Source organism: Mus pahari, chromosome 10 (genome assembly GCF_900095145.1).
Source record: "Mus pahari chromosome 10, PAHARI_EIJ_v1.1, whole genome shotgun sequence".
NCBI classification, from domain to species: Eukaryota; Metazoa; Chordata; class Mammalia; order Rodentia; family Muridae; genus Mus; species Mus pahari.
The window spans coordinates 13,643,317-13,662,272 of record NC_034599.1 but is presented as its reverse complement, the minus strand read 5'-3'; the positions used below and the strand labels follow the sequence as shown (position 1 = coordinate 13,662,272).

Here is an 18,956-nt window from a genome sequence, read left to right as displayed (position 1 = left end):
CGTCACTATTGGATTGGAGCAGCTGTTGTGTTCCACTCACCAGTGTTCCTAAGATTGCTTGGACTGTCCACTAGGGACCGTGGGGGTGTTCACTGAATCTGCGTCCTAGGTGACCCGGTGCTGGTGCAGACTGGAAGGGGCTTGTGACCCTGGTCAGGCCGATTCTCTGCGCCCTAGTGGTGTCTCAGGTCCCGTGCACGATTGGATTGGAGCAGATGTTGTGTTCCACTCACCAGTGATCCTAACATTGCGTGGGCAGTCCTCTAGGGACCATGGGGGTGTCCACCAAATCCATGCCCTAGGTGACCCAGTGCTGGCGCAGACTGGAAGGGATTTGTGCCCCTTGCTTCTTTTTGTTCTAGAGCTTTTAAGTGTGCTGTTAAGCTGGTGGAGTATGCTCTCTACAGTTTCTTTTTGGAGGCACTCAAAGGTATGAGTTTTCATCTTATAACTGCTTTCATTGTGTAGCTTATGTTTGGGTATATTGTACCTTCATTTTCATTAAATTCTAAGTATTTAATTGCCTTCTTTCCTTCTTTCTTTCCTTCTCTCTCTCTCCCTTTCTTTCCTTCTTTCCTTCTTTCTTTCCTTCCTCCTTCCTTCCTTCCTTCCTTCCTTCCCTTCCCCTTCCTTCCTTCCTACCTTCCTTCCTTCCTTCCTTCCTTCCTTCCTTCCTTCCTTCCTTCCTTCCTCCTTAACCAAGTTATCATTGAGTATCGAGTAGAGGGTTGTTCAGCTTCCATGTGTATATGGCCTTTCTGTTGTTTTTGAGGTTATTGAAGACCAGCCTTAGTCCTTGGTGACATGTTAAGGTGCATGGGATTATTTCAATCTTCTTATATGTGTAAGGCCTGATTTATATGGTCACTGATTATATGGTCAATTTTGCAGAAGGTATCACGAGGTACTGGGAAGAAGGTATATTCATTTCTTTTAGGATATAAATTTGTATAAATAGCTGTTAAATCCATTTGGTTAATAACTTCTGTTAGTTTCAATGTGCCTCTCTTTAGTTTTTGTTTCCATGATCTGTTCATTGATGAGAGTGGTATGTTGAAGTCTCCCACTATAATTGCATGAGGTGCAATGTGTGCTTTGAGTTTTATTAAAGTTTCTTTTTATCAATGTGTGTGCCTTTGCATTTGGAGCATAAATGTTCAGAATTGAGAGTTCTTCTTGGTAGAGTTTTCCTTTAATGGTTATGTAGTATCCTTCCTTATCCTTTTTGATTACTTTTGGTTGAAAATCCATTTATCAGGTTTTAGAATGTCTATTCCAGCTTGTTTCTTGGGACCATTGGCTTAAATTTTTTTTTCTAGCCTTTTACTCTGAGTTATTTCTGTCCTTGTTATTGAGGTGTGTTTCTTGTATGCAGCAAAATGCTGGTTCCTGTTTATGTTTACAGTCTGTTAGTCTATGCTTTTTTTAATTGTGGAATTGAATCTATTGATGTTGAGATATTAAGGAAAAAGTGATTGTTACCTCCTTTTATTTTTGTTGTTAGAGGTAAAATTGTGTTTGTTTGGCTATCTTCTTTTGAGTTTGTTGAAAGATTACTTTCTTGCTTTTCCTATGGTGTCGTTTCTTTCCTTGTGTTGGGGTTTTCCATCTGTTATTCTTCGTAGGGCTGGATTTGAGGAAAGATATTTTGTAAATTTGGTTTTGTCATGAAATACCTAGGTTTATCCATCTATGGTATTTGAGTGTTTTGCTGGGTATAGTAGCCTGGGCTGGCATTAATGTTCTCTTAGGGTCTGAATGATATCTGCCCAGGATCTTCTAGCTCTCATAGTCTCTGCTGAGGAGACTTGTGTAATTCTTATAGGTCTGCCTTTATATGTTATTTAACCTTTTCCCCTTACTGCTTTTAATATTCCTTCTTTGTTTTGTGCACTTGGTGTTTTGACTATTATGTGATAGGAGGCATTTCTTTTCTGGTCCAATCTATTTGGAGTTCTGGAGGCTTCTTGTGTGTTTATGGCCATCTCTTTCTTTAGGTTAGGGAAGTTTTCTTCTATAATTTTGTTGAAGATATTTATTGTCCCTTTAAGTTTGGAATCTTTGCTCTCTTCTATACCTTTTATCCTTGACTTTGATCTTCTCATTGAGTCCTGAATTTCCTGGATGTTTAGGGTTAGGAGCTTTGTGTATTTTGCATTTTCTTTAACTGCTGTATCAATGTTTTCTATGGTATCTTCTGACCCTGAGATTCTCTCTTCTATCTCTTGTATTCTGTTGGTGATGCTTGCATCTATGACTCCTGATATCTTTCCTAAGTTTCTATCTCCAGGGTTGTTCCCCTTTGTGATTTCTTTATTGTTTTTATCTCCATTTTTACACCCTGGATGGTTTTGTTTTTATCCCTTCACCTGTTTGGTTGTGTTTTCCTGTAATTCTTTAAAGGACTTTTGTGGGTTTTTTTTGGGTTTTTTTTGTTTTGTTTTGGTTTGTTTTGTTTTGGTTTGGTTTTTCGAGACAGGGTTTCTCTGTATATCCCTGGCTGTCCTGGAACTCACTTTGTAGACCAGGCTGGCCTCGAACTCTAAAATCCACCTGCCTCTGCCTCCCGAGTGCTGGGATTAAAGGCGTGTGCCACCACACCGGCCAACTTTTGTGTTTCTTATTTAAGGGCTTCTACTTGTTTACCTGTGTTCTCCTGTATTTCTTTAAGTTTGTTATTTATGTCCTTCTTAAAGTCCTCTATCATCATCATCAGATGTGATTTTAAATCAGAGTCTTGCTTTTCCGGTGTGTTGTGGTATCCAGGGCTTGCTGTGGTGGGAGAATTGGTTTCTGATGATACCAAGTATCCTTGGTTTGTATTGTTTATGTTCTTGCCTTTTCCACTTGCTATATCTGGTTATATCTGGTATTAGGTGGTCTTGCTGTCTCTGACTCTTGTTTGTCCCTCCTGTAAGCCTGTGTGTCAGAACTCCTGGGAGTCCAGTTCTCTCTGGGAGGAATTTGGACATGGAGAGTTTGGCAAAGTGTCAGCTTTGGGGGGCAGACAAAAACTGGAAGGATCTTGTCCATGGGTGTTCCTTGCTTCCTATGTCCTCGTGGCTCTTGGTGGGTCCCTCGTCACCAGGAATTTAATCAGAAATGGTAGTCTCATCTCTGTTCTCAAGTGTCTCAGGATTCTTAGGAGACCAGCTCTCTCCCGGTGGAATTTGGGTGTGGAGAGCTGTGTCATAGAGTCAGCTCTGAGTAAAGATGGAAACCAGAAGGATCTATATAAAATATTTTATTTGTAAGTATTTCTCTCCAGTCTGGGCCTGAAGTTTTTGTTTGTGTTTTGTTTTCTTATTTTGTTTTCTTTTTTCTTTTTTCTTTTCTTTTTCTTTCTTTGGTTTTCTTTCTTTTCTTTTTCTTTTTTTTTTATTTATTTAGGAATTTTAAAAGATATAAACTGGCTTTTTTGGTTTATTTTCCAATTGGTGTTGGTAGTTTACATCTTTCAATAATTTTTTTCTATTTCTTAAAAGTTGGCATATTTACGGATAAAGGTGTATTTTTATCTCTAGTTGTATAGTTATTTTGTGTTTCTTGGATTTCTGCTCTGAAGTTTATGTCATTTCACCTGCTTTTTTTCCTGATTTTATTTGTCTTCCACTATTATCATCAGGTAGACTCTCAGTCCATTTCTTTAAAATCCTTCTTTTCTAAAATTGATATTATAATACTAGAGCAGTTTTCCAATCAGTGCTTTTAGCCCTATCCTACAACTTTTGACATATTTTTTCATTTTTATTCAGTTATACATACTATAACATTTACATTTTTGTTTCAGTTTTGACCTACAATTTATTTATAAATGCATTGTTGTTCTTTATTTTTTTGTTAAACTAGATTCCTTTCTCAAACAATAATAATTTAATAATAGTTTCCCTACATCTATTCCTCCCAGTTCCTCCTCATCTCTTCTCCTCTCTGGATACACTAACTTTTTGTCTCTTATTAGAAAAGGATAGGTTTCTAAGAGATAACAACCAAACATGACAAAATACAGAGTAAAAAGATGCAGCAAAAACCTTTATATGCCCCAGTTCAGGGGAGGAGAATGCCAGGGCTAAGAAGTGGGAGTGGGTGGGTAGGGGAGCAGGGGCGGGGGGAGGGTATAGGGAACTTTCGGGATAGCATTTGAAATGTAAATAAAGAAAATATCTAATTTTAAAAAAAGATGCAGCAAAAAACCATCATATCTAAGTTGGACACAGCAACCCAACAAGAAGAAAGGAGTCCCAAGAGGAGGGGCAATAGTCAGAGATCCACTTATTCTCACAGTCAGGAGTCCCATAATAATCCTAAATTAATAGTCATAATATATATTCAGAGGTCCTAGTGACAGAGCCATGTAGACCCCGTAACTCTGTGAGCTCATATGCACCTGCTTAGTTGATTCTGAAGGCCCTTTTCTGCTGTCCTCCAACCCCTCGAGTTCATACAATTTCCATTGGATTCTCTGAGTCTGGGGGGGGGGGATTTGATGGAGAACTCCCATTTAGACTTCCTCCACATGTCTGGCTGTGGGTCTCTGTATTTGTTCCCATCTGCAGTCAGAGTAAGTTTTTCTGATAATGACTGGATGAGGCACTGGTCTATGAATATAGCAGAATTTCATTAGGAGTCTTCCTATCTTCCTCCTCCTCCTCCTCCTCCTCCTCCTTCTTCTTTCTGTAGTGTTTGGTTTTATCCTTTGTTTCTTTGTTATCCTGTCTTTGATTCTTTGTCACCCTAGTGGTTTAGGGAATGGGTTCCCTCTTGTGGAATGGGACTTGAGTGAAATCAGACATTGGTTGTCTACTCCCACAACTTCTGTGCCACAATTGCCTTAGTATATTTACAGTCAGAACAGCATTGTAGATCAAAGGTTTTGTGATTAGGTTGGTGTCTATGTTGCTCTTTCAGTAGCCTGCAGAGTACTTTCCCCCACCAAAGTACAGGTAAAGGATCCATATACGTACCAGCTTGAATTTTCCATGTTCAATGAGGTCATTATCCTTGGAAATAGGATCCATTCTCAACTTGCATAAACTAATCCTTTTTCTTAGCAACAGTCAAGATTGTTTGGGAATTGCTATGGGAGTCCCTTAGCTTACAATGTAATTGAATTTAACCCAGTCCTGCATCTAGAAGTCTCTCTTTATGACAGCCAGTTTACACATAACACTGCTAGAAGTCTCCATTAGGACCACCACATAGATTCTAGGCAGTTTCCCCTGAACTAGGTTTCTACATGACCCACCAAAAGCTGGAGAATTGTTATCATCTCTGCCTGCATTCTTTCTCTCCACTTCATCTCTCCCCAATATCTGATCACACCTTTCAGAGAGATCGAGGTGTCCTGTCTAGATCCTTGCTCTTCACCTCATCTCTCTGGGTCTATGGATTATAGCTTGGTCATTATATACTTAATGGATAATAGCTACTTATAAGTGAATACATTCTATATTTATCTTTCTGTGTCTGGACTACCTCATTCAGGATGTTTTTTCCTCATTCTATCAATTTGCTTGCAAATTTCATGTCATTATTTTTAAACAGCTGAGTAATATATTTCTTTGTATAAATGTACCACATTTTCTTTAGCCATTACTCTACTGAAGAACTTATATGTTGTTTCCAGTTTCTACCTATTTTGAATAAATCTGCGATGAATATGATTGGAGCAAGTGTCTTTGTGTTAGGATGGAACATGCTTTGGCTATAAGTCCAAGAATGGTATAGCTGGGTCTTAAGTTAGATTAAGTCTCAACTTTGTGAGGAACTGCCATATCAATTTCTGTAATGGCTGTACAAGCTTGTACTCTTACTGGTAATGGAGAAGTGTCCTCATTGCTAAACAAGCTCAATAGCATGAGCTGTCATTTGTTTTATTGATTTAGCAATTCTGACAGGTTTAAGATGAAATAGTTTTGATTTACATTTCCTTGATGGGTAAGTATATTGAATATTTCCTTAAGTGTTTCTCAGCTATTTAAGTTTCATATGTTCAGAATTCTCTGTTTAAGTCTTTACTCCATTTTTCAGTGGATTATTTGGTTTTCTGATACCTAGCTTCTTGAGTTCTTAATGTATCTTAGATATTCTCTATTGGATGTAGAGTTGGCAAAATCTTTTCTGATTTTATACACTTCCACTTTGTCCAATTGACAGTGTCCTATGCACTATAGATGCTTTTCTCTTTCATGAGGTCCCATTTATTAATTGTTGATCTTGGTGCCTGTGCTATCAGTGTTCTGTTCAGAAGTTTGTCTCCCATGTCAATGCATATAAAGCTATTGCTCACTTTCTCATGTATCTGGATTTATATTGAGATCTTTGATCCACATAGACTTAAGTTTTATGCAGTGTGATAGATATGGATCTTTTCATATTCTTTTACATGCAGTCATTCAGTTTGAAAAGCACCATTTTTTGACGATGCTTTCTTTTTTTTACAGTTCTATCTCTGGATTCTATTTAAAACATCAGGATTTCATATGTGTATGGATTTATGTCTGTGTCTTCAATTCAATTTTATTGATCGAGTTTTGTTTTTATGCCAATATCATGCAGTTTTTAATACTATAGCTCTGTGGTATAACTTGAAATTGGAACCTCCAGCAGTTTTGTTCTTGTTTTAGTTTTTTTTTTATTGTCAAGGATGGCTTTAGCTGTCATGTGTTTTGGTTTATTTTGTTTTTTCCATATGAAGTTGAGAATTTTCTTTTCAAGGTCTGTATAGAACTGTGTTTGCATTTTAATGGGGATTGTATAGAATCTGTAGATTGCTCTCTGATAGAATGGCCATATCTTTACTATGTTAATTCTACCAATCCAAGAACATGAAAGATCTTTCCATCTTCTGATATCTTCTTCATTTTCTTTCTTCAAGGACTTAAAGTTTTGTCATATCAGTCTTTTGCTTGCTTAGCTAAAGTCACCTCAAGATATTTTATGATTGTGACTATTGTCAAATGTGTTGTATCCCTGATTTTGTTCTTAGTCCACTTGTCATTTGTATAGATAAGGGCTACAGAATTTTTTTTTAGTTAATCTTTTATCCAGTTACTTTGTTGAAAGTGTTTATTAGCTTTAAGAGTTTTCTGAGCCAGGCATGGTGGCACACACCTTTAATCCCAGCACTCAGGAGGCAGAGGCAGGTGGATTCCCAAGTTCGAGGCCAGTCTGGTCTACAGAGTGAGTTCCAGGACAGCCAAGGCTATACAGAGAAACCCTGTCTCAAAAAACCAAAAAAGAAAAAAAAAAGAGTTCTCTAGTGGAAGTTAGGTCTTTCCTCCATTTTTCAATGGATTATTTGGTTTTTCTGATACCTAGTTTCTTGAGTTCTTAATACATTTTAGATATTAATTCTCTAATGTAGGGTCACTTATGTAAACTATTATATCATCTGCAAATAATGATACTTTGACTTCTTCCTTTCCAATTTGTATTCCCCGATCTTTTTCAGTTGTCATACTTCTTTACCTAAGACTTCATGTCCTATATTGAATAGATATGGAGAATGAACAACTTCTTTTTGTTCCCAATTTTAGTGGAAGTGTGTGTGTGTGTGTGTGTGTGTGTGTGTGTGTGTGTGTGTGTGTATGTGTTAACAAAATCTCAATCTTTCTATTTACCAATGAAGTCTTAGGAGCCAGATGCTGGGTGAAAACCTGCTAATGCAGAGAGGCAGAGAAAACAACTAGTTGACCTTCCTTCACAAAAAGACATCCTGTGATGGTTTGCATATGCTTGGCACAGTAAGTGGCAGAATTAGATGTGGCTCTGTTGGAGTAGGTGTGGCCTCATTGGACTAGGTTTGTGACTGTGCATATGGGCTTCAAGATCCTCATCCTAGCTGCCTTGAAGCCAGTATTCTGTTAGTAACATTCAGATGAAGATGTAGAACTCAGCTCCTTCTGTACCATGCCTGCCTGGATGCTGCCATGTTCCCATCTTGATGATGATGAGCTAAACATCTGAACCTGTAAACCAGCTCTAATTAAATGTTGTTCTTATAAGAGTTGCCTTGGTCATGATATCTGTTCACAGCAGTAAAACCCTAACTAAGATAGAAGTTGGTACCAGGGACTGAGGTATTGCTGGGATAAGCCTGTCCATGCTTTTGTTTAGAAAAATGTGGATTTAGGGACTTTTGATTTGGAAAGCATTGGAATGCTTTAAGTGGGGCTTAATGGGATATTCTAGAAGGAACATGGAAGACTTTGTTGCTGTGAGTGATTTGAACTGTGCTGACCTTGCTCAAGAGGTTTCAGTGGAGAAGGATTTCAGTATGTGACCTAGAGATTGTTAAGAGGGGTTTCAGTGGAGAAGGCCTAGAGATTGGTTTTGTGGTATTTTGGTGAACAATATGGCTACTTGTTGCCCTTGTCAGAAAAGTCTACCTGAGTCTAAGGTGAAGAGACTCAGATTAATTGCACTGACAATGGAAGTTTCAGAAACCCCTCTCATAAACTTTGTTCTCTGGTTAAATCTCATGAAGAGCATTTTAAACATGCACAATAAGCTAAGACAGGGAAAATATAAAATAAATGGTTTGAGTATTAAAGGGTCACCAGGAACTGAAATGGAGCTGAATCCTGTGTTCAAGGATATTAAATTGAATTAAGGAAGTGGGACTTTGGAGCAAGATCTTATTCAGCTAAGTTTAGATCCAAGCATGCTGGTGCACACCTTTACTCCTAGGAGATAAAGCCAAGCAGATCTCTGAGTTCAAGGACAGCCTGATACAGAGAAAATTCTAGGTGATGAAAAGCTAAAATCCAGGTATGGTGCTACAGGGATTTAATCCCGGGAGACAGAGCCATGCAGATCTGAGTTCAAGGTCACATCTACACTGCAAGTTCCAGGACAGCCAAGTTTAGGCAGTGAGGGAGTAGAAAAACAGAAAGCCGGTAAAAGAATAATGGAGTCCATGTTCCAGTCCCAGAAAGCAGAAGTACTCCACAGCTTTGGTCATGTGGTTCTGGCTTTAGAGTCTAGAGTATGACAATTGATGCTGGTTAGCTGAAGCTAAGAAATTAGTGGTGATAGAAGAGACCAGCACCACTGAGGTGAAATCTCGGAAGTGTTTTCTGAGAGCACAAATAAGTTGTGTTCCAGAGATAGCCAAGGTTGTACCTCATGCTGCTGCTGTATTTGATAATGTGTCACCCAGGTGGTACTGGTTTTGAAGGCATGAAGGGGTCATGAAATGCAGCTGAGGCTTGGCACTGTGAGAGGTCTTGGCCATTGGTGAAGGTGCAGTCTCAGTTGCAGTTGACAGCCCAGGACTGAGGGTGCATGAGGGTGTCATGCAAAGGAGTTTACACTTGGCACCATGATGAGAGCCCATGAGAGGCTGTTGGGGAAGCCTAGCTGCTGAAGACCTCAGAATATTAGAGATGCCAATACCATGGATGGTCACCAAGAACAGCAGCAGCAATGGAATGGATTAACCTGAGCTTAGAGTGCCACAGAGGGCAGAGCAGGAGAAGTGACACCAGCCCTTAGGAGGAGCCCAGAAGATCATGTGTGGATTCTGGACATTGGAACAAGAAGCTGTAACATTAAAGTTGCCTTGGGGACTCCAAGATATTTGAGATGCCAGAGCTCTGAGTCATCCACTCAGGAAAGCTGCTAACAGGGAGTGGAACCAGACCCAGAGAAAGAAGTTTGTTGGAGTCAACAAAGATGAAAAAGGAATTGGAGACCTGAAGACTGCTTTGACATGAGCCTCGAGGATGCAGAGTTTGGAGCTTGCTTTGCCTATTTGGTTTCCTGTCTTGCTTTAGAAATTACAATTAAGTGATTGGATAAATGTCAGAAGAGACTTTGAACTTTGGATGTTTAACATTTTTGAGACTGCTATAGACTATGGGGACTTTGGAAGTTAGACTAAATATATATTTCATTATGCTATGTTTAGGTATGACCCCCATAGACGCATATGTTTGAACACGCTATGAAGGCTAGGGAGTGGAATGTGATGGCTTGAATATTCTTGGCCCAGAGAGTGGCAGGATTAGAAGCTGTGGCTCTGATGGAGTAGATATGGCCTTTTTGGACTAGGTTTGTGACTGTGGGTGTGGGTTTTAAGACTCTCATTCTAGCTGTCTGGAAGCCAGCATTCTGCTAGCAACTTTCAGATGAAGATGTAGAACTCTCAACTCCTCCTACATCATGTTTGCCTGGATGCTGCCATGTTCCTGCCTTGATGATAATGGCTGGACCTCTATACCTGTAAACCAGGCCCAATTAAATGCTGTCCTTGTAAGAATTGCCTTGGTCATGATGTCTATTCACAGCAGTAAAACCCTAAGTAAGACACATCCCCAAAGTAAAAAAGTTCGTATCCAGGATGTCTCAAAAACCCCTCAAAGTGAATTTTCTTCCTTTCACCAGTACAGTTTCTCTATCTGTCCTCCTGACTTCCTCTTACTCTGTATGGATTTTTCTATATTTCATTCACTATCAACTGGTTACCTGCTCCACCTCTTGACCTTTGGTTGACTTTAGTTAATCCTGTTTACAATAAACAGTTCTTAGATTAAAGGTGTGTGCTAGGTTTGAGCCATGCCACAGCTATAAACAGTTTTTTCTAGTAAATAACACAACCCCAGGGTTCACAATGTGATAAAAAATCCTGCAACAGAATAGCTTTGAGTTTTTCTCCATTTCATTTGGTGTTTGCTATAGACTTGCTGCAAATGGCCTTTATTATTTTAGGTATGCTTCTTGTGTTCCTGCACTCTCCAGGACTTTTACCATGAAAGGGTGTTGGATTTTGTCAAAGTTGTTGGTTTGAGATCTCCAATTTTCTTTATGTAGGTAGGTGGTAGTGTTAGAACCTTTCCTCTTACCACCACTTTAATTGTGTCTCATACATTTGAATATATTGTGTATTCATTATCACTGAGTTTAGAAGGGCTTTAATTTCTTTATTTCTGTCTTGATCAATTTTTCATTCAGTTGGAAGGTGTTCAGTTTTCATGAGTTTGTAAGTTTTTCGTTGTTTCTGTTGTCTTTGATATCTATCTATAATTCATGCTGGTCTAGTATGATGCCTGGAGTTATTTCAACTTTCCTATATCTGTTGAGACTTGCTTTGTGCCTGAGTATGTGTTCAGTTTTGGAGAAAGTTTCATGAGGTGTAGAGAAGAATTAATATTCTTCTTTTCTGGGTAAAATCTTCTATAAATATCTATTAGGTCCATCTGATTTATAATGTTCCAGTATTTCTTTTTACAGTTTGTCTGGATGACCTGTACACAAGCGAGATTGGGCTACTGAAGCCTTTCACTGTTAGTGTGTGTGTGTGTGGGGGGGGATGTCAACATATGCTTTAATCTGTAGTAGTGGTTTGTTTGTTTGTTTGTTTAAACATGTATGCCTTTTTATTTGGGGCATTGATGTTAAGAAATGGAATTTCATCTTGATGGATTTTCCTTTGATTAGTATGTAGTGTCTTTTTCTATTTCCTTTGGTTAGTTTTGGTTTGAAGTCTATTTTGTAGACATTAAAATGGCCACAGTAGCTTGCTTCTTTGTTCAATTTGCTTGAAAAATCCTTTTTTCAACCCTTCACTCTGAGGTAATTTTTATCCTCGATGTTGAGGTGTATTTCTCTTTTTTCTTTTCTTCTTTTTTTTTCTTTTCCTTTATTTTTTTAAGGGAGGAAGGGGTTATTCTGCACACAGTTTAAGGTGTATTTCTTGGATGAAGTAGAAGGACAGATTCTGTGTTCACATCTATTCAATTAGTCTGTCTTTTTATTAAAGAATTGAGTCCATTGATACCGAGAAATATCAATGACCATTGATTATAAAATCCTGTTATTTTGTTGGTGATATTTTTGGTAATGGTGGTGCATGCAGTATACTTCCTTTCTTTTGGTTTTGTGGGTATGAGATTATTTCTTGTGTGCAGTTAACCTCCTTGATTTGAAATTTTTTCTTCAACTACCTTTCGTACCACTGGACTTGTGGAAAAATGTTGTTTAAATTTGACTTTTTTCCATGAAATATCTTATTTTCTTCATTGATTGAAGATTAGTGACTAAAAATTTTTCTGGGTATAGTAGACTGGGCTGGCATCTGTGATCTCTTAATGTTTGTAATACTTCATTCCAGGCCCTTCTGGCCTTTGAGTCTCCATAGAGAAGTCAGACATAATCCTAGTAAGCCTGCCTTTATATATTACTTCGCCCTTTTCCCTTGACACTTTTAATATACTTTCTTTGATCTGTAGGTTTCTCATCTTGATTACTTTGCAGTGAGTTGTGTGTTTGTTTGTTTTGTTTTTCTCAGCCAATCTATTTGGTGTTCTGAATGCCTCTTGTACCTTTATAGGCACTTCCTTATTTAGATTAGGAAACTTTTTTCTATGATTTTGTTGAAAATATATTCTGTGCCTTTGAGTTGGGATTCTTCTTTCTGTATTCCTATTATTCTTAGGTTTGGTCTTTTCATAGTGTCCCAGATGTCCTGGATATTTTGTGTTAAGAGCATTACAGAATTAACATTTTTTTGACTGAGATATGCATTTCTTTTCCCTATGGTTTCTTCAATGCCTGAGTTTTCCTCTTTCATCTCTTGTATTATGTTAGTGATGCTTTCTTCTATAGTTCCTGTTCAAATTCCTTAAATTTTTATTTCCAGAATTCCCTCAGCTTCTTTTCTTTATTGATTCTATTCCATTTTCAGATCTTGAACAGTTTCCTTCAACTGTGTTATCCTGGATTTCTTTAAGGAATTTGTTACTTTCCTCCTTAAGAATTTCTAGCATCTTCGGATCATCTGTACCATCTTCAACCGATTTAAAAATTGGTTTCAAGTTTGTTTTTTTTTTCTTGTGCTTCACCTTTGTTGGAATATTCAGGGACTGCTGTGGTAAAATAGGTGAGTTCCACTGGGGCCACTGAGCTGGCTGTTATTATGTCCTTACCCTGACAGATATCTAGGCATCTGCGTTTGGAATGATTATAGGTCTAGGTGCTGATTTCTGGATTTATCTTTGTTGGGTAGGTATTTTGTTCATTGATTTCTGTTTCCTCCCTGTACCTTCAGAAAATGTGATTGCTGTGTTTAATCTATTTTTCTGACCTGCTCATTTGGTGTGGTCAGAGGAAATACCTGCTGGTGATAGGGTCTCATACTGGGATTAGTTGGGGGAAAGGTCCTTTGGGGATGGGACCAAAAGGGAAATGGAGACCTCAGCACATTTCCTGTTTACAGGTCTTGGAATGAAACTGGGAATGAGGAATATTTGAAAAGGTGTGTATCTGCCTTCAGCCTACTTGTTGTCCTGGAATGAGAGCCCATTGGGTTAGCATAGCCTGTTGGGATTGGGGCTGAGATTAAGAAACTAGTGAGGAGGAATGTTAGAAGAACTTTGAGATCCACAGGAGATGGGAGAAGGAGTTGGAGAGTCTGTTAAAATTTTCTGATGTAGAGCTGGGTATGAGACCAAGGACTGGAAATGGGGGAATAGAGAGAGGAGAGAGGCCTGTAGGCAGCCTACCTGGTTCTCTGGCAAGCATGACTTGTGGGTAAGCATGGAGTGCCTGCTGGTTTGGGGGGCTAGACAAAACAAACAAGGAATTGAGGGAGGTTCCAAAGGAATGATCTGTTGGGATTCACCTGAGATGTCAGTGAAGGGGTGTGGCAGTAGGGAAGGCTGCCATGGGTGTCTACTGCAGAGCTGGGGATGAGACTGGGGTATTGGATCTTGGGGAACACAGAAAGAGTAGGTCTAAAAAAAGCCTACATGGTATTTTGGAGGGTGTGGCATTATGGTTTAGTAGGGGAAACATGCTGGAGTTCATGGCTGGGAAAGAGCCAGTGTGGAGAACAAGAATAAAAGGGGATAGGGATCCACAGGACATGGGAACAAGGAGATGTGGAATATCTCCAAAGATGTTCTGTTGTTGAGACTACGGGTTGGATCTGGGGGAAAAGAGAAAGAAAGTCTGAAGGGAGCCCATCTAGTTTTTTGGCAGGCATAGCTTGTGTGGGTTAGCTTGGGCTTGTCGCCTAGAATTAGTGACTACTAACTTGTTCTGCTAGTCTTGTGTGTTCTCAGTGAATGTCTGCTGGTATTGGATGCTGGAATAAGGGGGTGTCTTAGTCAGGGTTTCTATTCCTGCACAAAAATCATGACCAAGAAGCAACTTGGGGAGGAAAGGGTTTATTCAGCTTACACTTCCATACTGCTGTTCATCACTAAGGAAGTCAGGATTGGAACTCAAGCAGGTCAGGAAGCAGGAACTGATGCAGAGGCCATGGAGGGATGTTCCTTACTGGTTTGCTTCCCCTGCCTTGCTCAGCCTGCTCTCTTATAGAACCAAGACTACCAGTCCAGATATGGCACCACCCACAAGGGGACCTCCCCCCTTGATCACTAATTGAGTAAATGCCTTACAGCTGAATCTCATGGAGGCATTTCCCCAACTAAAGCTCCTTTCTCTGTGATAACTCCAGATGTGTCAAGTTGACACAAAACTGGCCAGTACGGGGGGTGAGTTGGGGGAAAGGAGTGTTAGGGGTGAATATTTTTGCTTCATTGTACTGGAATCAGAGAGGAAAAGGAGACTGCAATAGATTTCCTGCTACAAGGCTAGGAATGATCAACTGGGTGGTAGGTGGATTTCTGGATAGTTGTAGGTCTCCATTTACCCTGGTGGCTCTGGATGGAGAGGCCCCTGGGTTATTAGCAGGGGTGTATACTGGGGTTGGAGTCTGGGACAAAGTAATGGAATAGAGGAAGTTTAGAAGGGAGAAGATCTGTGAGATCCACAGGAGATGAGTATAAGTCTCAGGGGGCTGCCAAGGTTGTTCTATTGTAGAGCTGGAGATGAGAATAGGGGTTTGGAACTGTGAGAACAGGGAATAAGAAATCTGCAGGCAGCCTCCCTGGTTTTCTGTGAGTTACCAAGGAATCGAATTGTTTGGTTAACTTAAGAATTTTAGAGGTATTTTTTTCAATGTTGATTTCTAATTCCACTATAGTCAAGCAGTATACTTTGTATAATTTTTACATTTAGTGGAATATGTTTTATTGTCCACACACACACCACACCTAGTCACACAGTAAAATCTTCATTAAGATGTGCTATTCTAGCAGGGCAGTGGTGGTGCACGCCTTTAATCCCAGAACTTGGGAGGCAGAGGCAGGCGGATTTCTGAGTTCGCAGCCAACCTGGTCTACAGAGTGAGTTCCAGGACAGCCAGGGCTACAGAGAAACTCTGTCTCAAAACAAAAACAAAAACAAAACAAAACAAAACAAAAAGATGTGCTATTTTCTGCTCAATCAAATTAATATATACTTGCTGTTTTCTTTTCTTTTATTAGGTATTTTCTTCATTTACATTTCAAATGCTATCCCCAAAGCCCCCTATACTCTCCCCCCACCATGCTCCCCAACCCACCCACTCCCATTTCCTTGCCCTGGCATTCCCCTGTACTGGGGCATATGATCTTCACAAGGCCAAGGGCCTCTCCTCCCATTGATGGCCAACTAGGCCATCCTTTGCTACATATACAACTAAAGACACAGTTCTTGGGGGAGGGGGGGATTGGGTACTGGTTAGTTCATATCGTTGTTCTTCCTGTAGGGTTGCAGACCCCTTTAGGTCTTTGGGTACTTTCTCTAGCTCCTCCATTGGGGACCCTGTGTTCCATCCGGTAGATGACTATGATCATCCACTTCTGTATTTGCCAGGCACTGGCATAGCCTCCACAAGATAGCTATATTAGGTTCCTGTCAGCAAAATCTTTCTGGCATAGGCAATAGTGTCTAGGTTTGGTGGTTATATATGGGATGTATCCCCAGGTGGGGCAATCTCTGGATGGTACTTGCTGATTTATTTGTATAATTATATTTTTAAGCTTTTTGTTTCAAGAACCAATTATAAAAATAGTTAAATAATAAGGAAAACTCTTAGAACTGTTATCTCGTATGTCTTATCACTTATAAGTTGTTTCAGATATGAGAATGAAGGTGTCCTTGTTAGTCTATCTTGCTTGACAGTTAGGCCTAAAGTCGTCACTCTAACAGCACCTCCCTATCTTACTCTGTAGAAAATGTTGTCTTATTATTTGGATAAATGTAATTATTTCTCAAAATCTCATAATTTTTTCTCTTCTTATATGTGGCTTTAGAATATTTGGACACATTTTCCAAGCATACAGTTTACTGGAGTTTCTATAATAGTAATTCACAATGTCTTTTAAGCAAATAAAATAATCTTAGAAAGTTTAAGATAATTATTTAAAGTGTTTAGTTTAAAGATCTACAATCTCCATGATTTTATTTACTTTAAAATGTAACTGTCTTGTTTTTTACTTCTAACTCAAACAGGGCGGTTTAAATACAAGTTGACATTTTGGTAAACTTTAATTTTACTTTAATGTGTAAACATAGAGGAAATCTGTAATAATAATACAAGGATTTCTTACATACTCTTGCCCTCACTTATATCGTCTAATAGTTTTCACTTATATTTTTGATTCTTGCAGAATACACCTTCAGACTTCCTGTTGAAGAAGCAGTGGGGATTCCAAACATACCTGTACATCCTATTGGATATAATGATGCAGAGAGACTATTACGGTATAGTCTTTTAGCTGGATATTAATGTTGACCTTGCTCTAAGATGTTTATGTCTGCTCTATAACTAAGTTACATTAAGAATAACTATCTATCATAATAAATATTGAAGTAAAAACACCATTTTCATGAGAAGAACAGTTTAACTAATAAGAAAAATAATAATAAAAAGTTCTCTGCTCAGATGCAATTCTCAAATATGAAACTCTGTCCAAAGATTAAAATCACCAATTGTTTGAAAACAATTAAATACTTTAATGTCCCTAGATGTTCATTAACTACTTTTCTGTGGTTTAAATACACAATCATGCTGGCCACTAGACGTGTGATCTTATACGTTACCTTCTCATGGTCTGATTTCATTTCCTTACATGTAAAATAAGAACTGTGCTCTCTCCCTGAATCACAGCACAGGGAAGTGTCTATACTGTAGTGAACATTGACTTAATATTTGCTGGTAGTATTATCTGCCTTTCATTGACTATTTCTCAACTTCCATGTCCTAAATGACTCTACCTCAATAACTTCATTGTTTTTTAAGGTGCTTCCTATGTAGTCAGCAGTTTCTTTAAAAGTTCAGTGCTTTTTATCACAATTATTAATGTTCCCTCTTTTTGAGGCCTTCAACTCTTGGCTTCTCTAAGTGTAACAAGTATGACAACGCTATTTTTATCCTTCTGCCCTTTGGATTTTTTTTTCCCCTTCAGCTTTGTAACTAACATGTCACATGTTACATACTTGTCTAGGCTATGAATCTTTCCAGAATGAAAGCTCCAAGAGGAACCTTTCTGTAAAGACTTCCCACATACATGTTATCACTACCAATCTAATTATTTCTTCAAAATCAGTATTTTTGTTGTTTCATGTACTTTTGACAGCAACTTAGGAGGAACTGCTCCACCAGACAAAAGCTGGAAGGGAAGTCTAAACGTTAGTTACAATATCGGGCCTGGCTTTACAGGAAGTGAATATTCCAGGTAATTTTGTGATTCTTTAATAGCCCTGAAAAGTCTTATTTGAACAGAAAAATGTCAAGATAATGTTCTGCCAGATAAAGTGTGCCTTTCTTTTTTTGTCACTAGTGAGTAACAGATCATTTTTTTTTTACCAGCACAGAAGGACTTACAGAGCAAACTACTGAATTTTTCAGAGATGATATCATAATACAGGATGAAATATTATGTTTGAGTTTAGTCTGATAACATTTTGAGCAGTTTTTTTTTAACTTACATTTTTAAGTAAATGTTTAAGTAAGTTTTCCTAATATCTTTTATGATGGGTAAATTGAGAGACAGTAAAAGGAGCACAGGGAAAAGAATCACTTATTGTTTATCCTTTACTACATGGCATATATAAGCTAAAATGAGGAAACCATGTGATACATCAATTCTTAATAGATGTATCATTGTAATCACTATTTTTCATGTTTCTTTTCCTTTGTTTCTTTTGAAAGACAGGGTTGAAAGACTCTGTGTAGTCCTGAATATCCTAGAACTTGTTTTGTAGACCAGGTTAGCCTTGATCTCATAGATCTTCCTGTATCTGCCTCCCAGGTGCTAGGATTAAAGGTATGCACCACCACTGTCCAGCTGTAATTTGAATCGTTTTAACATGAGGCTGCTGTAGAAGAGTGATCATTTATGCATGTTGGTTTGAGTAAAAGCAGACAGAGAGTGTAGTTGTGGAAACACAGGCCATGGTACAAAGTTGAATTTACCTGAAAGGTTTGGGAAATGGAAATGTTAATGCTGGTAAGTCAGAGTGTACTCTGATGCTCAGAATATGTTTTTATTGTTCAGATTGGTTTGTTTCAGAAAATTTAAGGTGACAGTTCAGTTTTATTAGTTTTGTAGGAACTTATAATTTGAATTATTTACATACTTAATATTATATTAATATATAATAATATAATATAATATTAATATAATTAATATTATATAATATAATGTTATAATATAATATATTAATATATAATATATATTATATTATATATTAATCAGAACAGTTATAAATTATAAATTATAAAGTTTACTATTCTACAGAGGGAGGGAAAGATAACATAGTTGTACAAGATAAAGGCTTTGAAAAAATTTAAGCGCAGAAACAGACAGATATGGACAAAGTACATCCATAATTTCTCTTAGTTTCCTCAGGGGTCTGGAGAGATCACTTGTCAATTAAGTACTATCACAGCTCTTATAGAGGGCGGGAGTTCAGTTCCCAGTACTCATGTTGGCACACAGATGGCTGTAACTCCAGCTCTAGGGAATCCAACTTCCTCTTATCTCTTCTGTTTTCCTTACCCCATCTCTACATACATACATACACACACACACACACACACACACACACACACACACACA

At 38.3% G+C, this 18,956-nt stretch overlaps 1 protein-coding gene across 1 annotated transcript in view; it reads left to right on the top strand.

Annotated features, from left to right (window-relative positions):
- Positions 1–18,956, top strand: part of Naalad2 (N-acetylated alpha-linked acidic dipeptidase 2) — an 86,964-nt gene that overhangs the window by 20,891 nt on the left and 47,117 nt on the right. The window contains exons 9-10 of the mRNA XM_021206700.2: positions 16,503–16,596; positions 17,472–17,570. Of these exons, the coding sequence (XP_021062359.1) occupies positions 16,503–16,596; positions 17,472–17,570 (193 nt within the window). The remainder of the gene's footprint in view (positions 1–16,502; positions 16,597–17,471; positions 17,571–18,956) is intronic.